Source organism: Fusarium verticillioides, chromosome 4 (assembly GCF_000149555.1).
Source record: "Fusarium verticillioides 7600 chromosome 4, whole genome shotgun sequence".
Lineage (NCBI taxonomy): Eukaryota > Fungi > Ascomycota > Sordariomycetes > Hypocreales > Nectriaceae > Fusarium > Fusarium verticillioides.
The window spans coordinates 4,062,540-4,082,353 of NC_031678.1; the positions used below are offsets into that span (position 1 = coordinate 4,062,540).

General features: G+C 49.5%; 5 protein-coding genes across 5 annotated transcripts; 3 read left to right on the forward strand and 2 right to left on the reverse strand.

Annotated features, from left to right (window-relative positions):
- Window positions 1-415: 415 nt before the first annotated feature.
- Window positions 416-1,019, forward strand: FVEG_17275 (hypothetical protein; the record flags this gene model as incomplete). The annotated part of the gene is made up of 2 exons (XM_018906524.1): window positions 416-476; window positions 523-1,019. The coding sequence occupies 2 exons, from the start codon at window positions 416-418 to the stop codon at window positions 1,017-1,019; spliced, it is 558 nt and encodes a 185-aa protein (XP_018760378.1).
- A 595-nt stretch (window positions 1,020-1,614) lies between these two features.
- Window positions 1,615-6,119, reverse strand: FVEG_17276 (hypothetical protein). Its single transcript, XM_018906525.1, has 2 exons — window positions 5,689-6,119; window positions 1,615-5,640 (listed from the first exon to the last, which is right to left on the reverse strand). Exons 1-2 carry the CDS (start codon window positions 6,025-6,027, stop codon window positions 1,930-1,932), a joined length of 4,050 nt encoding a protein of 1,349 aa, XP_018760379.1. The 5' UTR covers window positions 6,028-6,119; the 3' UTR covers window positions 1,615-1,929.
- Window positions 6,120-6,426: 307 nt separating this feature from the next.
- On the forward strand, window positions 6,427-9,624 carry FVEG_12462 (hypothetical protein; the record flags this gene model as incomplete). Its single annotated transcript, XM_018901803.1, has 1 exon — window positions 6,427-9,624. The coding sequence occupies one exon, from the start codon at window positions 6,427-6,429 to the stop codon at window positions 9,517-9,519; it is 3,093 nt and encodes a 1,030-aa protein (XP_018760380.1). The 3' UTR covers window positions 9,520-9,624.
- A 103-nt stretch (window positions 9,625-9,727) lies between these two features.
- FVEG_17277 (hypothetical protein) lies at window positions 9,728-12,175 on the forward strand. The gene has a single exon (XM_018906526.1). It carries the CDS (start codon window positions 9,841-9,843, stop codon window positions 11,980-11,982), a length of 2,142 nt encoding a protein of 713 aa, XP_018760381.1. The 5' UTR covers window positions 9,728-9,840; the 3' UTR covers window positions 11,983-12,175.
- On the reverse strand, window positions 12,057-19,453 carry FVEG_12463 (hypothetical protein; the record flags this gene model as incomplete). The annotated part of the gene is made up of 1 exon (XM_018901804.1): window positions 12,057-19,453. The coding sequence occupies one exon, from the start codon at window positions 19,451-19,453 to the stop codon at window positions 12,131-12,133; it is 7,323 nt and encodes a 2,440-aa protein (XP_018760382.1). The 3' UTR covers window positions 12,057-12,130.
- Window positions 19,454-19,814: the final 361 nt, after the last annotated feature.

The window sequence follows — 19,814 nt, forward strand, 5'->3', positions numbered from 1 at the left end:
CGCTTGTTAGTATTCTTCTGTTGGTTGTTAGTACTAGGATTAAGGCCCTGTTAACAGTCGTGTGTCAGACATGCCTATACGAGGTGTTCAGACGTGGTCAAAACGATTAAGGGACTGCGATAGTCTAGATCGCTCCAATTATCCGGGCCGGTCCAGTAGCGAGTTCGTTCAAAGTACCGAATGAACCTAATAGGCCCTGTTTATGCCTCATGGGCCCATCAGGCCGTGACCTTGAGTGGGTACAGCCATGTAACCAACGACCAACAACCAACATCCCATACCAGCAGGAAAGGAGGGGCAGGAAGAGTCACTACTGCCTCCTTGCTCCGGCATCAATTGTCCCTTTTTAGCTCTTAGAAGAATTAAGTGAGTCTATCTGGAGTTCTCCGCGTAGCCTCTTCGTCTCGACTTCATGATGCATATCTCCAAACTAGCTACGATTACGTCCTGCGTATCCTTAAGCACTGCAATTACTGGTAAGGGACAATCCACGCGTCTTAGCTTTCCTGCTAAGTCCCAAAGTTACATACATCGGATTCTACGATGATGATACAGCCTCTGTCACCGAGCTAGCATGCTGGAAAGGCGGGCGGATCGTCGAAGGTCAAGACTGGGCAAAACTGGGCGAAGTAACCTACCAAATAGCTGGTTACGAAGGTAATGATGGCCCTGAATCCTCGTTGTGTGTCTCCTGCTGGTCACTGAGCTATGGAGATACCAGTCGATCCGTTCTTGTTCTCAACAGTGCCCAAGCTGGATCAGGATTCGAGACATCGCTGACAGTCATGAACTCCCTCACCGGGGGTAAGGCTGAGCAACTTGGTCGTGTGAATGTTACTGCGTTCCAAACGGAGCTTTTGGACTGCGGGGTTGCGACTGAACCTACAGAGGAGGAGCTCAAGATGGTTGTCGGAGGGAATTGGTACTCGAACTGGTTTTACAATAATTTAACTAAGTCTCTTCATCTTTTTATGCTATGCAATGAAGAACTTTATACATTTGATGATAACTTATGGTAGTTTAAATTAGTTTATAGTACCACGTCGTCACGCGGGCACCGTGCGCTCGCCTTCTGAGCTACCGAAAAAGGTCCGCCTCGCTGAAGGATTGACACTCCAAAAAGAGCTCAATCTATGTCTCGATTCTGGCAACGTGTGGCTCAAGTAAGTCCTCATGCTCTTGTCGACGCGCTAAGATGCCAAATGCCTAAGGCAAATTGCAGATGAATCTCGCTCGCGTGGCAAGATACGATATCCCTCAGGGCTCTAACCTCTGCGCGAGAGAGTTCATATGAGTGGCCAAGTCCTGCGCCAAAGTCCCACAGCTGATCCTACAGGCGGCGATTTGCCATATCCCGTCGTTTGTATGCCATATACGCTCGCCGTTCGACGGCGTGGGGACATGTTGGCGTAGGGACGGGGGTAAAAATGCCCCGTAGTACGCATTGCGCACGTCCTGGTATTCGGACAGAGACAGGACCCAGGGGATAACAAAAAATGCTGCGCCATTTCGGAAGATGAATGCGAAAACTAACACGAGAATTTCATTATGAGTTCAATACTTTTTGCCGATTAATTGAGGAGAATTTGACGCTGGTAGGGGTTTTTGATAAGTTCGAGATTGACAATAGTGGTTGTTTTGTTTTATACCTTCTCAGGCATGACTGAGACTTCCTTATATATAATTAACTAACACAGATCAATAACGGCCTACTTCCTGTATACTTGTATATGAACTCATTGATAAATCATAGGCGATGGCAATGATATTGCTGTTATCGTCTTTTTACAACCCAGTGAGGATTATTATGAGGGCTACTCCAAGCCTTCTCTAGCCAAGTATCTTCAAGTCAGGTGTAATCGACGCTGAGAGGATCATTAAAGAGCTGGGCAAGACTCTTCATACTGAATGAAAACCCCATGTCCGCTACTAGATGCTATTCTTGCTCGGCCTTAGCAGTAGATATCCGTCCAAAGCAACAGCCACCTCGATATCATCTTCCTTAGCCTTCTCGTTATCTGCTCCTACTGTGGCATCAAATCCCTCTCTCAGTGGATTCGTGACACCCAAATGCACATATCTCACTTCACTGGTCAAATCATCAACATCCCTCTCCCCTTTGGTTTCATCCACTACAGGCTGTACCCACTGCCACTCGGCACCAGACGTCGTGGTCGGCATGGTATGCACTGGTACAAGAGGGGCCTTCGGATCGGTTCCATCACTGATAACTTGTATTCGCACTTTGCCGTCTTTTGAGGAGACGGGATCTGAGCCACGAGATCCGATAATGACAGGGCCTGAGCGGAACCAAACGCCGAGATTTCGAAGATCTTGCTCTACGTCATTGCGGTTGAGCTGGGCTTGGACTGCAGGAAGTATCCCTGAGCGTACATGGATTGGAAGGAAGGGATCCAGGAGTACAGTGACGAGAGAGGACTGTAAGGCCTCAGCTTTCCGCTTCTGGTAATTACCTGCCTCATTGGTGATATTGAAGGGCAAGGGCGTACCCGAAGACAGCACGGGCGGATAGCTCGGGGACAGCGTGAGAGGAGGTGAATCACCCGAGTGACTAACGTTTGGCAAGGCCGCATCGTTGATGGCATAGTCGGTGACAAGGTTCCAAGCCTTGCCAGTATCTGGAGCTGTGAAATACCCTATCAATCCATCTTGGTGACCCAGCATGTCGCCTAGTTTGATACCAAACTCGTATCGAGTGAGTTCGGCGTCTCCAGTCTCAGGCAGGCCAACCCCAGAAATGCTGTCGTTATCATCTTCATCATAATCAGCAAAAGCCTGACTCTGCATAGGTGGGGTTGCAAGCTCGATCCCCAATGAAAGGTGTGCGAGAGCAACGGGACGGCCAACAAGAGCTGAAGGGAACTGGGCGAATTGCTGCCATGGCGGTGCTTGAATATGATCCTGAGCAGCAACTATAGTCTTCCAGAGGCCAATGATGAAAGGTGCATGAGACATTGATGCGATCAGATCATTCAACGACATCGGCTGCTGGGACCCTTTCAGTGCCGATAAGTCAACTTTATCCAGCCGAGCCTGAAGCCGGAAGTCATGTTCGTCGCGCATCATATGTGGAAGGATGTCAGAAGAAACGTCAACCCCAATGAGGGAATGCCAATGGACCGATTCGTTGGGCCCAGAGGGAAGCATGGCCTCTCCCTTGAAAGTCCTGTCCCCATCATAGACCTGTATAGATTGATTATGGAAGTTTATGAGCAGCCATGCAAAAACAGCAGTGTCGCCTTCGGCTCCTCCACACAGAAATTCAGCGTGCATCCGAGCATCTTGATTGATTCGTGGACCAAGTTGAAACCATTCACAATCGTCTGCTTCATTCTCTGTCGCAAATGCTGTATTTGGTGAAGCGTCACCGTCTGGTTCACACAGTAGCGAAGACCCAATGTGAGGATATAGGGTTGCTTTTGGTTGTTCTGGTCGCGGGTCGTGGGCACATATGACCTGTCCAAAACGGTCAACAATGTTGAACTGCGTCAGTCGTGCTTGGCCGTGGGTCACCGGTTGAAAGAACCGATTCTTGTGATCTACGGCATCAGTGCTGATCAAGGTCTCATACGATAAGCCCTCGTGGCAGGTTCCGTAGGGGGTAACATCAAGACCACCGGATGAGGAGTCCGCTGGACCCCCGTAAAAGATATTGAGAGATTCTGCCTCTGCAAATATCTCTTCCTCTGGAGTAGGCGCCCCCTCTCTCGTGGGTATAGCATGGGCTCCTTGGCAAAGAGTGAGAAGATGATCGGTGAACCCGTCAAGTCGACCAAAGAGCAAATTCTGGCCACTGAGGAACTCTTCTGCAAAGGCCTTCACCGGATCCACATCGTCAGATGCAACAGGGACTGTACGGTGCATCATATCAAGTAGCCCCAGGATAAGCTTCTGACCACCTGGCTGCAGAATGCTTCGTCCAGAAAACTTACGAGAGCCTAGTGTCAGATCCGATAGCTTCTGGTCAGCGTCGAGGCCATACTGCACTGTGCCGTCATCGTTGTATGTCAATTGCCACATTCTGCTGGGGATGTTGACGTACTCCACCTCCCAGTCCACAAACAGCGGAAGCCATGGCTGACCGTCCCAGCAACATTCTTTCCACGAAGGGTTCTGTAACAGCGTATGCTTGCCTGGTGTCTCTGCTACTATCTCCTTGATAAAAGCCAGCATAGTATTGGTCAAACATTGACGAAGCTCGATCGGAAGCTTGCGGAGCCCACGATGATCGTTGATGTGCTCCCAGAGATCAGTAATACGAGCTTCGGTAGTTGGCGCCCCTTCCTTCACAAAAGGTGTAGCCTCTGTCCATTTTCTGAGGGTCTCGGCGTTTGTAGCAAGCCACGAGTTAAAGGTCTCAGTGTCGATGGTGGTGGGTTTAGAATCCCATTTTTCTGGCCACCCGCTGCCCATGTTTCTGAGGACGAATGCAGGGTCGGTATGGGAAAAGAACTTGCTGGTCTCCTCCTTTTCAAACGGTCCATAGGGCAGTGACCTATCCGAGACCGACAGGATCTGGATCTCTGCTGACCTTATTAAGACGGTGAGGCTTTGCATCTCCTCTAGTAGCTTTTTAGCTCTTGTAGTGCATCGAGTTCTGCGCAGCTCAGAAAGACCGTCGTGGTTACCGATTAGGCTGCGGTGTTTCCACCATTCACAAAATACCAGATGTCTTGTGTACCTTGTCCGACGACAGAGAGCATCCAGATAGTCTTGCATCACGTTCAGCTGGCGTAGCACTCCGTTTTGCTCTGCATTTGGTATGATTGGCTGCTGTACTTGTGAAGACGAGTGACTACCAAACGAAGCTCCTTGTTCTTCCTGTTTCTTGACACGCCAGCAAAATCCCCCATGTGTACCTTTGAAGTTAGTAGCAGCTATTGATGCGCGGCCAAGTTGTGAGTTGGACTGCTGTAGAGATGCATCGCTCTTGAGACTCTCGAAGGCTTCGGCCATGGATGCTTCTTCTGCTGAAGAACCTCTTAACAAGGCAACGCAAGCATCCATCACGTCGTTTCCTACGCCAACTGGCTGCGTGTCCGCAAATAACTGGGCCTTCTCTGCCGCCTTGATCTTACTAGGTGCAACATCCCTCTGATAATGGACAGAATGAAGCGATCCCCAGCATACCGAGACCGGCGTTGATGACTGGCTTTGGGAGTCAGACGCAAGTTCGAGGGCGTCTTTGGCGAAAAAGCCGTATACAGAATAATTGATCTTTGCGCTCTCGATTGAGCCGGGTTCGCCACCCTCCTTTGTCAAGTCATCATGGAAGCTAAAGACAGCTGAGTTGTAAGGTATGAAGTCTGCGAACAGAGGGTTGCCCGATCCCAACACGGTGAGGGGACTGCGATAATGGGCAGGATCATTTTCTACACCGATCCAATCTTGCGGAAGACGTGAGACCTGCCCCAAAACTGTTTTGATTTGATCTTCCGCTGGAAGGCCCCTATCAATGAATGGTGATGAAACTGACTGGGGATTGCCTCCTTCGTCGAGGATTTGGCTGACACTTCGGACTTTGTTACCCTCTACTAGAAATATTTCTAGAGCCGGAGTATCTGGCTGGGATTCTGCGATGTGGCGGAAAATAAGCCATCTGTCGGGCACCGCTTCATACTGTACATATTAGCGAGTGGTATATTAGTACAGATGCTTCTGACTCACTTGCACTGGCCCAGTGCTATCCAGACTTTGGTTCACATCTGCATCGGCGGTTCCTAGCCTGAACTGCTTGGGCAGACACCAGTGAAGATATACACCAAGCTTGGACTTCAGAACTTGACCCGTTCCAATATTTGCTATCCGCGGATTGACGCTCCACGGTGAAGCATTGCTCAGATCGATGGGATCCTCAACGTCTGGCCGCGAGTGAAAATCGCCCGAGGACAGGCTCTCATAGCGTGGTGGATGAACCGGGGCCAGAAAGAAGCTATCTCCTACGACTGAATTGTTCAGGATATAGGCATCAACTTTCATGCCAATGCAATTGATTGACCGCGACATGTTAACGAGTCTCGATGGCTGGGACAATAATTACCTGAGGACTCTCTTTTCGCTGGAAGCCTTCCGCAGACTGTACCAATGGCTCGACGTTGACATTTACCTCACATCAGCTGGTTCTTCCTCACAACTCACATGCGGCCTCGTGTATACGTACGAATGTCGAGTCTAGAAGCACAGTGCCAATATTAGTGGATATGTTGTCATTCAATAGCTTGCGCACTATTGATTTTGGTGGGGGGGCTGAAACAGGGTCTATACGGTCAACGTGTGACACGTCACAAGAGCTATCCTCAAGAGTCGGAGGTCAACGCTGCGACATGTGAAGGGATCATATTGCCTTCAAGTCGTCTTGAACATTTTACTAAATCACCAGTTTGCAAACGGAGCAAAGTTGCAACAATGACGAGTTTGGTGGAATTGAAGCCTGGCCAGGCACAATTATTCTCCTCCTTTCAACCTTCTCTTGCCCCAGGGGATTACAAAGTAACAGTCACGCAGGAGGTCATCGTGCAGGATGGGGAAGGGAGGAAGACTCTCTCTACAGATAAGAAGTTCAGAGTCGAAGGACCAAGTCAATATCAACTCCCTGCTGGCTCAATTCACTCCATTTACCCTGGAGAAGGAGAGTCTGTGCCCTCCAAAGTATTGCCTCAAGTCACGCTCAATGACCCTCATATACCATGGGAGCTGAATCCAGACAACGATCAAGACATCTCCAAAAAGCATCTCGATGGATCGCTTATACCATGGTTTGCTCTGCTGGTCTTTACGGAAGATGAGATCAAGACTTTCCCCACGATGGAAGCAAGACCTGCGCCATCTCCAACTCTGTCACTTCGTTTGAGTAAGAAGCAGGTCAAAGAGTTGAAGTCTTCATCCACTCGAGTCCCATTATCCAGCCAAGACCTCGATACAAATTCGGATGATGGCGTCAATACTGTTTTCCTTAGCTCGTCGGCATTCCGGGCGTATTTCTCCAAGCAGATGGGTGACAGTGAAGTTGAGCCAGCCATTGCGCGGTACTCGTATTTATCGCATATCCGACGATCACGCTCTACAAAACCACGGGATTCGACCACAGATACCTTCAGCATTGTTCTAGGTCACCGATCTGGCCCATTGGATATTGAATCTCCTACCACTGCATATGCCCATCTTGTTTCTCTCATGGGAGTCCCAGGCTTGAGTATGCCCGGCGAGTCCGACCTGACAGCTCTGGTCTCACTGTACTCGTGGTCGTTCACATGGGTAAAAGGAAATGACGCTGAAATTAAAGGTGTGATCGAAAAAATATCGAAAAACGTCAGGCCGTTGTCGCGAATTCTTGAACCGTCAACAGATCAATGGCTTAGACGACGTCTGGAAGCTGGCTACACCATGGTCAAACACCGGACCCAAACGGGAGAGCAGACTGCAGCTCTCTTTCGGGGTCCACTGATACCTCAGCAACCTCGAGGAGATGAGCTGGACAATGCTGAAGCCTCAGGTCATGGTTCCGGGTTGCAAATCATCGACAAAACAACTGGTATCATCGACATCACGTACTCGGCTGCATGGAGTCTTGGCCGATCGTTGGCGATAGAGAATTCGGCATTCACTATGGCTATATCTGCATTACGGATGAAGATCGCTCAACTACAGCGAAAAGGTTCATCGGGAGCATTCTTGGGTGGAAACTCTGAGGCTCCGCAGGAAAATACCCTGCCTGACTGGTATGACAAGCTCAAGCGGATTTCCCAGGGTCCGGTGGACTCGAAGTCTGCACTGGCGATTGAGTCCCAGTCTCGATGGAAGAGAGCGCGAGAGAAGCTCGATAGATCGAACCTTGAGACGACGATGCCTGGTTCTGACGCAGAGACAGATGGCGATGCCGTACGCGAGTTTCTAGAAAAAGAGGTTGATATCTTGGTCGATGACAAGGATTGGTACGCAAGGGAACTCGCGGAACCTACACAAGAAGGACTATTTCTTGCCAAAGTCCTCGACTTTGTCTATAATCAGCTTCTCACACTTCAGGCTGTCCCACACAGCTTTATGTTTCCCGAGCCTGACATCCTCGACACTGAAGCCATCCTCACATTCCATGTTGATCCGCTCTGGGTTGATACTCTCGTCGACGGCGCTTTGAGCATCGGGAGCCACAGCACTGTGAATGAAGACTACACCAGAAGCGAGATTAAATGGGCCATCAACCTTTACCTTCGCAGGGTGGAGCTTCGGTACAAGCATCCAAGGATTCCTCGATGGGGAGTCATCATTTGCGGCACGCTTCTCAAGACTTTTGACGATCCTCGCGTCAGGACCGGGGGTTCTGAGGCACCATCTCCTCAATTCCTAGTGAACAAGAAGCTCACTGATAGAGCTTTGCTGCTCATCTTCAACTGCAGGCCATGCGACCTGCCTTCGGGGCTGACGATAACTCAAGCGCCTCACCAGCAGTGCTTCGCTGTAGGCAAGGTCCTAGAGGCAAAAAGGATTGAGATTGAGCCAGTTGGTGTTCTTCCGGAGAATTCCAATACTCGTATTAAAGACGTACAGGTTCCGCCCATCGTGGAGGAACCAGGGTCATCAAAGGCGTTCAACTTTAAGACGAGATGTTTGAATCCATCCGAGGTCATGAAAATATACGTTCCGGCTGCTAAGAGCCAAGGGGGCGACTATCCTGCAACTGGATCGTCTGCTCTTCTATCCTTTGCCTTAGGCGATAAGACTCAAGAGTTGTCTATCACGATGACAGAAGATCAAGCTGATGCAGCAAGAGAAAAACCACTAGAGCCGTTCCAGCTGAGTCTGAAGTCTCGCACAGAGGAGTCAAAAAACCTTACGGCCATGAATGTGACAAACCTGAAGCCCAGCGCTGGCTCTATCAAGCTTGGATACAGGGCTTTCGATGAGAAGAAGGAGACGTTGACAGTGAGGCCGATGGTCGCTGAGAGCTCAGACAAAGCAACTCATTTCTCTGTCCGCACTACGACGTCTACACAGGAGGTATCTCAAGACGCTCATACAAGCACCATCATGGCATCTTGCAGGGTTTTGAAACAGCATTCTTTAGACAACGGATCGCGAGTTGTTGATCTAATCGTTGTTCTGAACCCTACAGAAGTTGAGCCACTAAGCGGCGACAACTTCGAAGGAATCAATGTGTCCTTCCCACTCGCTGAGCTGGTGGATACAAAAGCAGTCACTCCACCAAGGGTAACATTGTTTGGCCAGGATTCTGCTCGCTGGGTGTCAGGCAACGCTTACGTTACGGGGGACAAACCCTGCTTCACTGTCAAGCTACGGCTGCGGGTACCAGATCTGGCGAGGAAGGTAAACTTTGGGTTTCTTCTGAGCAATGTCGTGCTTTCGGATCAGATTAGTGATGATGTCTCGGTTAGGGTCGAGGAGGAATACGGCATGGAAGGGCATAATCTGAGTGGCCTGGGGCCGCAGACAAAACTGGTAAAGCAGACATGTTCGATTGGAGGCCTCAAAATCGCCGAGTAGTCGCCAAGAGACTAGATCAGTATGTGCTCGGATGTTATCTTTACACTTGGTCGCGCGCTCGGACTTCCCCATCTCCCGTAGCAAATGCACGCAGCCTGAACAGGATGTTTTGCCATGTGTAAGAACCCCCGTGAGCGCACTGTGAGGGGTGCTCATGGTCCAGACTCTCACACTATCGATTCACTGCAGAAGACCCTGGTCATCTTATCCGAAGGCCACTGAAGCACTGAAACTCTCTGCATTTTTATTGAGAATGGCGTACTACCGACTCATCCACCTTAGCCATATCGTAAACCTTAGATTCAGCGACACTCGATAGCCATGGTCAGAAACTGGTATCAGCCTGATGGCTTCGACGCCAAAGACAAGCCATACGTCTACAGTGGCCCACCAAAAGACAGAAATGCCCTCACGTCTATCAGCCTCCTAGCCAGTGACTCAGTGGCTCTGAAAAGATACACGACGCCCACTGAGATCCCTGTTCTCGATGCTGTCTGCGCCGCATTTCGGTTTCTGGCCTTCTCTGGCGACAACCGCCACCTCGTCACCGAGCCGTCTAGACGGTTCATCTACTACAATGCCAGAGCCGTCACGAAAATGTACGATGCGGGAAACCATACGCAATGGCCGCGCCGGGTTTATAACAGGCCAGTGGGCATCCGCGAGGCCTTGAGAGCTGTGAATCTCTACGGGGCCTGTCTAGAATCCAAGTTTCCTTGGGTAATTGAGGAGGACTTTGATTATGGCTTTGATGTGAGCTGGGCCATAAACGAACGGCCCTCAGATATTACCTACGATGAAGCTTCTCACGGCCCTCTTCTTGAGCCCTATCGTCTCGACCATTACCCATCGGAAGAGGTGAACATGCTGGAAGATCATGAGTTGGCAGTCCTGGGAGCCCTGACATTATCCAAGGTCAGGTTATGTATTGCAGAAGGGTATCCAGTCATCTTTGCCTTTCATCTTTTCTGGGACTCGTTCAAGTTCGTCAAAGCCGCACAGTCTGGAGATCAGGGATACCCAACGATAGAAATGATCCCAAGAGCGAGACGACTGGCTGGTCCGCAAAAAGAACACACGACACAGGCTGCACTCATAGTAGCCTTTGATCATATCAAGAGACGAGTGCTGGTCCAAAGCATGATGGAGTCGATTTCATTCTTTTGGATGCCGTATGAATGGATCATCAATTTCCGGGCTACGGAAAGCTTTTGGATGCTCAGGAACTCGGGAATACGGGGACAAGGCAGACCGGTGATGGAGAAGGCCTCCAATGATACATGGCGTAAGTGGGAAGAGATAGGTTTATGGACCTTGGAGCGCGTTCCAAAGTCCTCCGCTGTCAGCCAGGCTCCCAACAGTTCAATTGCCCTCGTCTCTCGGAAAGAGGGACATCTTGACATGTTCTGGATTTCGGAGCAATGTACCGTTGAGCGATCATATCGTTATCCGTCTGATGGGAAGTGGCAACAAGAGACGGTGCCTATAAAGTCGGAAGAAACCCCGCTACCGGGTGCTATAGTCGCTGTATCGGCACACGAAGACAAGCTTGATATCTTTTGGATGACCAAGAATGGAGCAGTATGCAACGGTTCCTGGCAACAGGTTGAGCCAAAATGGTACACAAGACGGATTCTGCAGGAGCAAGACGGTATAGCTGAACCTCGAGCTGGGTTAGCCGCAACCATTGGTCGGAGGAACACTCCATTTGAAGATATTATCAACGTTTATTGCGTTGGGCCTGATGGCTCTATCAAGCACATTAGCACAACAAGAAGCTGGACAGGGACAGATACAGCCACGCTTCTTTCTGGCCCCGGAACTGCCTATCGATGCACGAGTCTCTCAGCCGTGGTTGATGGCGATCACCGTGGGGTTGACAGTTCCGCCCGCTTGATAGAGGTAGTCGTTTGGATCGCCGCTGATGGATCAATAGATGGCAAGATGATAGCGAGATCCAATCAATGGGTAGATATATGGGCTAAGAAAGGACCAGCAAATGTGGCCCGCCTGAGTTCGCGTATATCGGCCGTCCATTATGGTTATCAGAACGATAGATTCATGTCTGTCCACTTTGCTGCTCCAGATGGAAAAATGAAAAAGGACTATGCCATCATATCTGCTGATGGCGATCCAACACACGGCAAACTCGGTCACCGCAACGAGAGTTTAAATCTCACTAAACAGCCATCATCCCGACCAGATTCCGACATCAAGGCTCTCGGGTGGAATGATATGGGAGAATGGGATGACGTAGTTTTGTGGCAGGACGAAGACAGCAAGATGTTTCTGTGTTACTGGGGGTTGATTCCTAGGCAATTATTCGATAGCAATGGGGTTCGACGAGGAAGTCCATTTGGACTCTCTGTATATGGTGGAAAGCTAGTCATGGCCATGAAGCTTGATGATGGGTTGATCGGGGTTGGTTACTGCGGCCGCTGGAAATCTTTCGATGGTGTATGAGCCAGAGTTGTTGTTTGTAGTTGAGAGAGACCTGTGACTGGAATTTTCTATCAAGAGATAGAACTTGGCTTGAGCTCTGAATGCAGGTTTACCTTTTCATCACTTTTCTAAACTCAGAGCTACTGGTACAATGCATCAATAGGAGGGCCTATTCTAGTGAAATTCTCGGAGCAACATGTGAGAAGTGAGCCAAGTCTTTGGCGTATCTGAAAGGTACGCCACTCCTGAGACTAGCCGAGGTCTTGAGCTTCCGGATAGCCATCCATTGACCAACAATATATGACCTCCGAGCGTTTCGTTTCTTGACAGCCTCTAGCTCCTCCTCTCGTTCACCACTTCCCATAAGTGCCTCTCTAGCGTTGTAGAATTGCGCTTCCGGATTTTCTCCGCTCGTTCTCGGTGTTGCGTCCAGGCCATTATCTCGAGTTGGGTCATTTTTGAAGGAAGAATGGACAGGCTCCGACCGCCCGACTTTGCTGAACTGTATGACTCGAGGGTTATTGCTCGACCATCGAGCCATTGGAGCCAGGATACTCAGCCCCGTTGCATGCGTCACTGTGCTCTCGGAAGCTCCATACAGCATGTTATTGGGATTGCTGTTGAACGGGCCCCATAGTGACTTTGGTAGCTGCTCGTATATGATCTCGAAGGTGAAGCCGTGCACCGAAGATCCGCTGCTATTGGTGACAGAAACATCCATATTGGCTTTGAGACCGGCTGAAGTTGCAGGAAGCTGCATAGGTCGAGCGAAAATCGTCTTACCAGTCTTTCTATCATGATCCTTTGCCCCAGTAAATTCTATCCTGGTCGTAGGCATTCGAGAGGCAATACTAAACGCAAACGTCCCTCCACGAACTATCCAAGTAGAGTCTGGAGTCTGTGCCTGTGTCGGAGCTTGTGTCGGGACTATACCCCCAGACTCAAGTGAAAAGACATGGCTGATTTTGTCGTTCCTGAGTACGACTGACATGAATTCATCAAACCTCAGCACATCGTCCTCGGCTCTATGATCACCAAACTTGACTTTGATGACCATAACGCTTACGTCGAACTCGACTGTGCCAGCAAATGGCGGTCCGGTGATATACAAGTCGGCACCCATGGAAATGTGAAGCTTCTTGCGTGCAATCCAGGCATCAACCTCGTACCACAGACTTGCGGATACATGAAAGTAAACATCATAGTGAAGGGGATGCAGCCAAAGGATAAGGTCAGTACGGAAGTCGAAGTTAGCGCCGCACGACCACTTTTCGAACTTGACTTGCACTGCCAATCCTGCCATGATAGCATCGGGAGTCACGGCTGCATAAGCCTGGCCGTCGAGGGTAAGATACTTAGTGTCCCCGTAACTCCACTGGAGTCTCATTCGAGGAGGGGCGGATGGATAGTGACTTGGAGCTTGAAACTTGGGGTGCCAGCCTCCCATGGTGATGCACCAATCTCCAGCCTGGGGACTCGGGCCGAACCACGCCCCGACAGCAAATCCTCCTGAAAGGACACAGTCATCGAATAAGATGAACGAGCCATCAGCAATCCTTCCCTCAAAAAGCATGAAGCCTCGCGATATATCGATGCTGCCTTGGAAATTGATCCTGATGGCTGCAAGTGCCTTACCGGGCTTTGCATCGCGGGGGAACTGAGCCGACGCTATACCCACGATAGCCAGCTCACCGGCACTAGGATCAAGTGGGATAGTCAAGACAGCTTTGACGTCGATGAGTTCACAAGCCGTGCCGCTGACACCAGCTGCAACCCAGTTTGCACCATTTGTCTCGGTCATGTACTTTGTGTCTCCTGTCCCTCGAAGCCTCTCAAACATTATCATCGGATCGACATCGGGGGATACAAGCAACGGGAACTTGTGAATGTCAGTGATAGATGGTATCTCGAGCTTCGAACCGAATCCAAAGCCGCCGCTGATGCCCGAGAGTTCAACAAGACCTGTCTTGACCATGGGCCCATCAAGCATCGCGTAGGCCATGAGAGAGACAAACTCTTCCTGCTGCCTCTTGACGTTCTTGTAAGAGCCAAACCCGACGAATTGGTACTTCTTGAGCTTGACGCTGACACCACCCTCGAATCCTGTAATGGAGATGTCCTCCTCTTCGACCTTGATGCGGTGCAAGGTCCCAGCGACATTGAGGTTGGACCCGGTCATGGCAAGAGATAGTCCATCGAGACCCATATCGATGTCGAGATTCTTCCAATCGCCCAAGTCTATTTTTTCTCCACGTGGTAGATTGACGGACATGCTGAAGTTGATCAGCTCCCCATCGAAAGGCCCAACAGTCATACGTGCCGTGAACTTGACTTTGATTCTTTGTCGCTTGGCATCATATTGGAGGCCAATGTTTGTGATGTTGACACCATTGACTCTCTTGTCGACTTTCTTCATCTCCGGGGCCTCCGGGTTCTCTTCTTCCTCCGAAATCGCCATCATCTTGCCTGAAGGGTCGTCCTTCTTCCTGCTCTTCCTGGGTTTTGAAGCAAGTATGACATCTCCATTTTCAAGCAGCATGAATGATAGGCCATTTCCAAAAGCGGAAGCTGCCGTAGCACGGGTTGACTGGAGGAGTTGATGATCCTTGAAAGTAGCGAGACTATTCAACTTATCAACCTCCCCAAGCGAGATGTCACTGTTGGTCCAGTATATCTGAGTAGAAAATGGCTGTTCCATCTGACCGATAAGTGGCAATGGAGGTGGTCGCGGAAGGGTATTGACTGCAAGTTTTAGTATCGTCTTCCATGGCAGTTTATCCTCTTTCTTTGCATCATGTGGTCGAGTCCTGGTTCTTGCAAGTTGCAGAGTAACAGACCCCAAAGTGATGCTTAACGAGACAGCGATGACGGAATTTCCCTCCCCTTTGTGGCGACTCAGAGACATTCCAAACTTTGAGTTCTCGAGATTAATCGCTGCCTCCGAAACGAAGGTGGGTAAAGCGTCTTCGATCGATTCGCCAGCTAGCCACTCCAAAATAGACTTGATCTTGAGTTCCTCCCCCTCCTTGGCGTGACGCAGTTTGGCATCCAGCTCCAATGCATCCTTATCATCAGCGTAGTTGATCATCATCTCTGCAGAACCAGCAATTATGAATTTGCTCGAAACCAAGACTGAGAAAGGCTTCTCAATGCGTGCCTTGTTATAGTCAACGTCAACGTAGATGTAGTCCATAGACATATCCCAATCAGACAGAGTAACACTGGCCATCTCAACATGCACGGCCAGCTCTGCAAACTTGAGGCCTATTTTATCCTTATCAACAAACTTTCCTTTGATGCTGGCCATGCCAGTGGTAAATTCCGGGCATCCTTCTGGTCGCGGTATCTCAACGTCGTTGATTCCTACTGCGGCGAGGAGAGTCATGAGGCCGAGTTTTCTCTGGCCCTTCTGTAACGTGATTTCGAATTCGACAGAACGCTCTTTGGTCGTTGAGTTTGTGAAGGCACCAAGGCTGATGTTTGTTTCAATACCTCCAATTGAAAACGCAGCAAAGATATCGAGCTTGTTCGCCACTTTGCTATACTCTACTGTGATAGAGCCCACAGTAAAGGTATCTGTGTCTGCCGCTGAGGGAAGTTGGAGAGTTGCATCCTTCTTCATTTCTAGCTTGAATGAAGACGGGGAGCCTGTCCTGACATCCAGAGACATCTCTACAATCTTGATTTCCAGGCTGGCTAATGCTGAGTGAAGCGGACTGTCGACGCCACGAATCAGAAAACGCAAGACATCCGCCACCTTCATAGGTGATTCTGCGATAGGGGTGATGGAAGCTGCCATTTCCTTCTTTCCACCGTCATACTTGACCGTTATCACTGAGTTGATGTTCAGCAGCAAGGCCGAAAGCTCAAAGGAAACGGCTGATTCGGTGTTATTCTCTTTGCCTCGTTGCCAGGATAGCGAGACCGCAATATCTTGCATGTTAAAAGGTTCAACCATCAACTCCTTGACTCGAAACTTGGCAGTGGAGGCTAACATTGTGATGGGACCATCCTTAGGCTTTTTGAACATTGCATCGCAGTATGACAGCTCAAAGGCAGTACTACCAGATAGGAATGGAATTTCTGGCAAGTCGCCTAGCCCAAACATAGAGAATACATTGGCCAAAGTAAGGGAGTCGGGAGACGATATAACAATGAAGCCGAGGTCTTGTGCCGTTGGAAGGCCAACCGAGACCTCAACCTCCTTCTGCAATGCCGTACTTCGAAAGGTGGCTTCTCCCTTCGCTTGGATCTCTTGCTTTCCAAAGTTTTCAACTTTGACAACCATATCTACCAATGACAATGAGCCAGGTAAAAGGTCAAGGATCGGTACGTAAAGCTCAAAGTCCCATTCTTGGAATTCCCACTTGCCCTTGACCCTGTCCACAGAAAGACCGGCCTGTCTGACTTGCACGGAGTTGAATGCATTACCCAAGAAGGGTATGTTGCTGATCTTGTCGGATAAGCTGGTAAGGCCAATAACTTTGACAATATCGGGTATGGTTACCCCATGACTGGTAGATGTAATCCGGAATCGATAGTCGTAATCGCCCAATCGTGTGAGTGGAATGGCGTCAAACTGGGCTGTGATTGTCGTTTCTGGCTCGCTTCGAACAGGGATATCCAAGTGCACACTCGTTGTAATTCTTGATGCTTTGACGCGAAAGGGATTCAATATCCGAACAATAACATCCCCCTTGACCTCCTTCGACGAATCAGGTATTGGTAAGAAGGTCTTCCAGTCTGGGAACCCGGTGCGAACCCAGATGTCTGCTAGATCGTACATATCAGTTTGGTCAATGGGCTGCCGGACAGTGAAGCCGATTTCTTTTATAGGCCCCTGAAAAGTCCCCATGGACGGCGCAGAAGTGCCAGAGAGGGGCTTGGTCTTTAACGGAATATTCCCCTGTAAGATCTTCTCTACTATTCCCTCATCATTGACCAAAGCCATGGCGAGATCTTCGATAGATGTAAGACCGGTACTGAAAGAGACGATTGTGTCGTTCTCTAACGACTTCCAAGCCATCCTCATCTCCAGGCCTGTTCTCTTCATGACCGCCTCGGATTCCACAGTGAGATGAACCTGTGATGAGCAGCATTTGTCAATCTTGATAGCTATGTTTCTCAGTTCGAAGTCAAGTCCAGCCATGTTGATATCGAAGAAGTTTTGTTCACCATTTCCAGCCATTGGTTGATACAGAACGGCACTGACGACAGCTTTTCCAACAAGTGGGTGAGCGTCGACGATGGCTCTGGACTTATCGAGATCGGCTTTGAAGCTAGTGAATCCAGCCTTGATAAGCACTGCGGGAATTCTCTCGACTATGGCTATCAGAGTAGCTCTGTCTCGCAACAGCCTGCTCAGCGTATCGATAATATCCGGGTTGTTGCCGTCCTTCATTGGGTCACCAAGAACTTCGAATGCCTGTCGAAGAGGCATTTCAGAGCGAGAAACCATCTTTGGCTCAGTGGATTGGGGTGGAGAATAAGGTATATGGGTCTGGTGCAAGGAGCTTATTGGGCTTAGCTTCGGTTCCCCAGACCAAATCCCTGATTGGATGGAATTTGTTTGAAGAACGAAAGACACTCCTACTAAGAAAGCATAAGAAGGCCTTTTGTCGAATCGTATCGATCCGCTGTTCTCTTCGAAGAAGGACATGCCGGAAAGGATATCCGTGATGCCAAACAAGTTCACTTGCGCAGCATCACGACCAACGAATTCAACTGTGACCCATCGGGAGGCGAGACCAAACTTTTCTGCTCGACAATTGATTGTGAACTTCTTGGCGACTTTCATATCTCTTTCGTCTATCCAGACGGACTTTGGGCTATTGGGATCCGAGATGGCCCAGTTGAAGCCATTCGCATCATGTTGTAGGTAAAGGTAAGACCAAGAGAAGTTGGCAAAGACCTTGAGCTGGTACTCGTGAGTGTCGAGTACGCGATAAGGGTCGGTCTGTTCCAGCAGGACATGCAGATCCGTTCTGTGCTGGGCATCGTTGTCGTTGAACTGAATCTCCTGTGTGGAATCGTTCATGTCACGCTCAGTCACGATCATGGTGCTATTCTTGCCTTGCGACGCGCCACTGAGAGACATGTAGGTACTGTGACTCAGATATGAGACCCTGAGATTCCCTGAGCAAAAAAGATCGTGAACTGATGCTGGACCCATGACGCTGGCAACCCTGGAAAGCTCGTCCATGTCGAGGCTTTTCCCATTGGTGACATACAGCCGGGCAGTACGGTTCTTCTCAAGAACTGCCAGAGCTAGTCCAACAAGTGTCTCAGACCGTGGGTGAAAATACTTTCGATTGGCGCTCACCACATACACGTCTGAAGAGAAAAATGAATAGAAGTCGCAAGCCCTGCGGACATGAATGTATGTAAGGAACTCGGTAGTGGCCCGCTTGGTCAAGAAATAGTCCCACCCCGCAGTTGGCTTCATCGCATTGTCGAGTGCGTCGTAATACTTCTGTATATGAGGAAGAAACGGAGGTCGGTCGTCATCCGCATCAACAATGACTGATTGATTCTCGGCTGGCCTGTACAAATACTTCAGTTGCGTTTCCTGAATCCGCTTCACCTTTGTCTCGAGATCTGAAAATTCCTTCTTGGTAAATTTCTTTATATGAGTGGACAGATGTGTGGCCGCGGCGTTGGCCATCGTCTTGCTCTTTTGTATAAAAGGCATATGAGCAGTCCCTTCTTGTACCTTCAAAAGAAAGTAGATAAAGCTCAGGGCCCTGGCACCCTTTGAGAAATACGGCTTATATAGATCTTTCATGTTGTCGTCACGGCTCCCGTGGTGTTGGATCTTGTAGATTGCATATCGGCGATTCGCCTCGTGCGGAAACAGTTGGTACATGTGATGAGAGATGATGTCGGCGTGGCTATCTCCCGTAAAGAATATTCCCATTTCATTGTTGGAGTTAGTTATGGCGGTATACATCAAAATGCTGCGTTTGTTTGTCGACAGATTCTCGTTGTACTCCCCCTGGTCTGTGATGAGCCGATTTGCTGTTCTATAGTACCAGAGAATTCTTGGCATGTCTGGGAAGAGAGCCTTTATGGGACGGATTAAGTATGATCCCAGTGAATCTTGAGGACTAATAGTTGCTGAGTCCATATTCTTATTAATGCAGAGGTTGTGTATTCGCGCGTTGGCCGTCTCTGCCTCAGAACTGGGAGTTGGTATGAAGACATTATCCGTGAATGGAATTTGCCCCTCATCCAACGCCTGAAGATACCCGCCAAAATGGTCTTCATCGGGATGCGAGAAAACAACCCCAGCGAAGGTTTTGCCATCGCCCATGATTTCCCGGCATGCGGACGCAAGGTATCGATGATATGGAGCTTCGGTATTGACACCAAATTCATAGTTTCTTGGACCACCGTCGACGAGGAAAAAGTTCCGCTGGTTGCCGACAGAATGTTCTAGGATCATAGCATCGCCACGACCGGCATAGATAACGTGAAGCGTAGGGGCAGACATTAGTTCTAAGAGGTTCAAGCAAAGAGGGAAGACGGTCAATTACGAAGCAGAATATATCGAAACACCGTGTTGGCGTGCTTCTTTAGCTATTGTAAAGGCTAAAGTCTTGGTGGAAGTCAAGGTGTTCGTGCAAATACATGGTATAAAGTCTACAGTGTAACTTCCACTGCTGCTATTCCAGAAAAGCTCGCCTGCATTGAGACTATCGATTTTACGCGCTGTCATTCCTGGACACAGTGTTGGCCTTTAATTCGCTACCGTACCAGATGTTAAGCCGAGCTATCCCAGTTCTATCAGTAGCGCCAGCAGCCATAGACAGGGGTTTAAGGGCGGAATTAACAGTACGCTACCCTATTGCTCT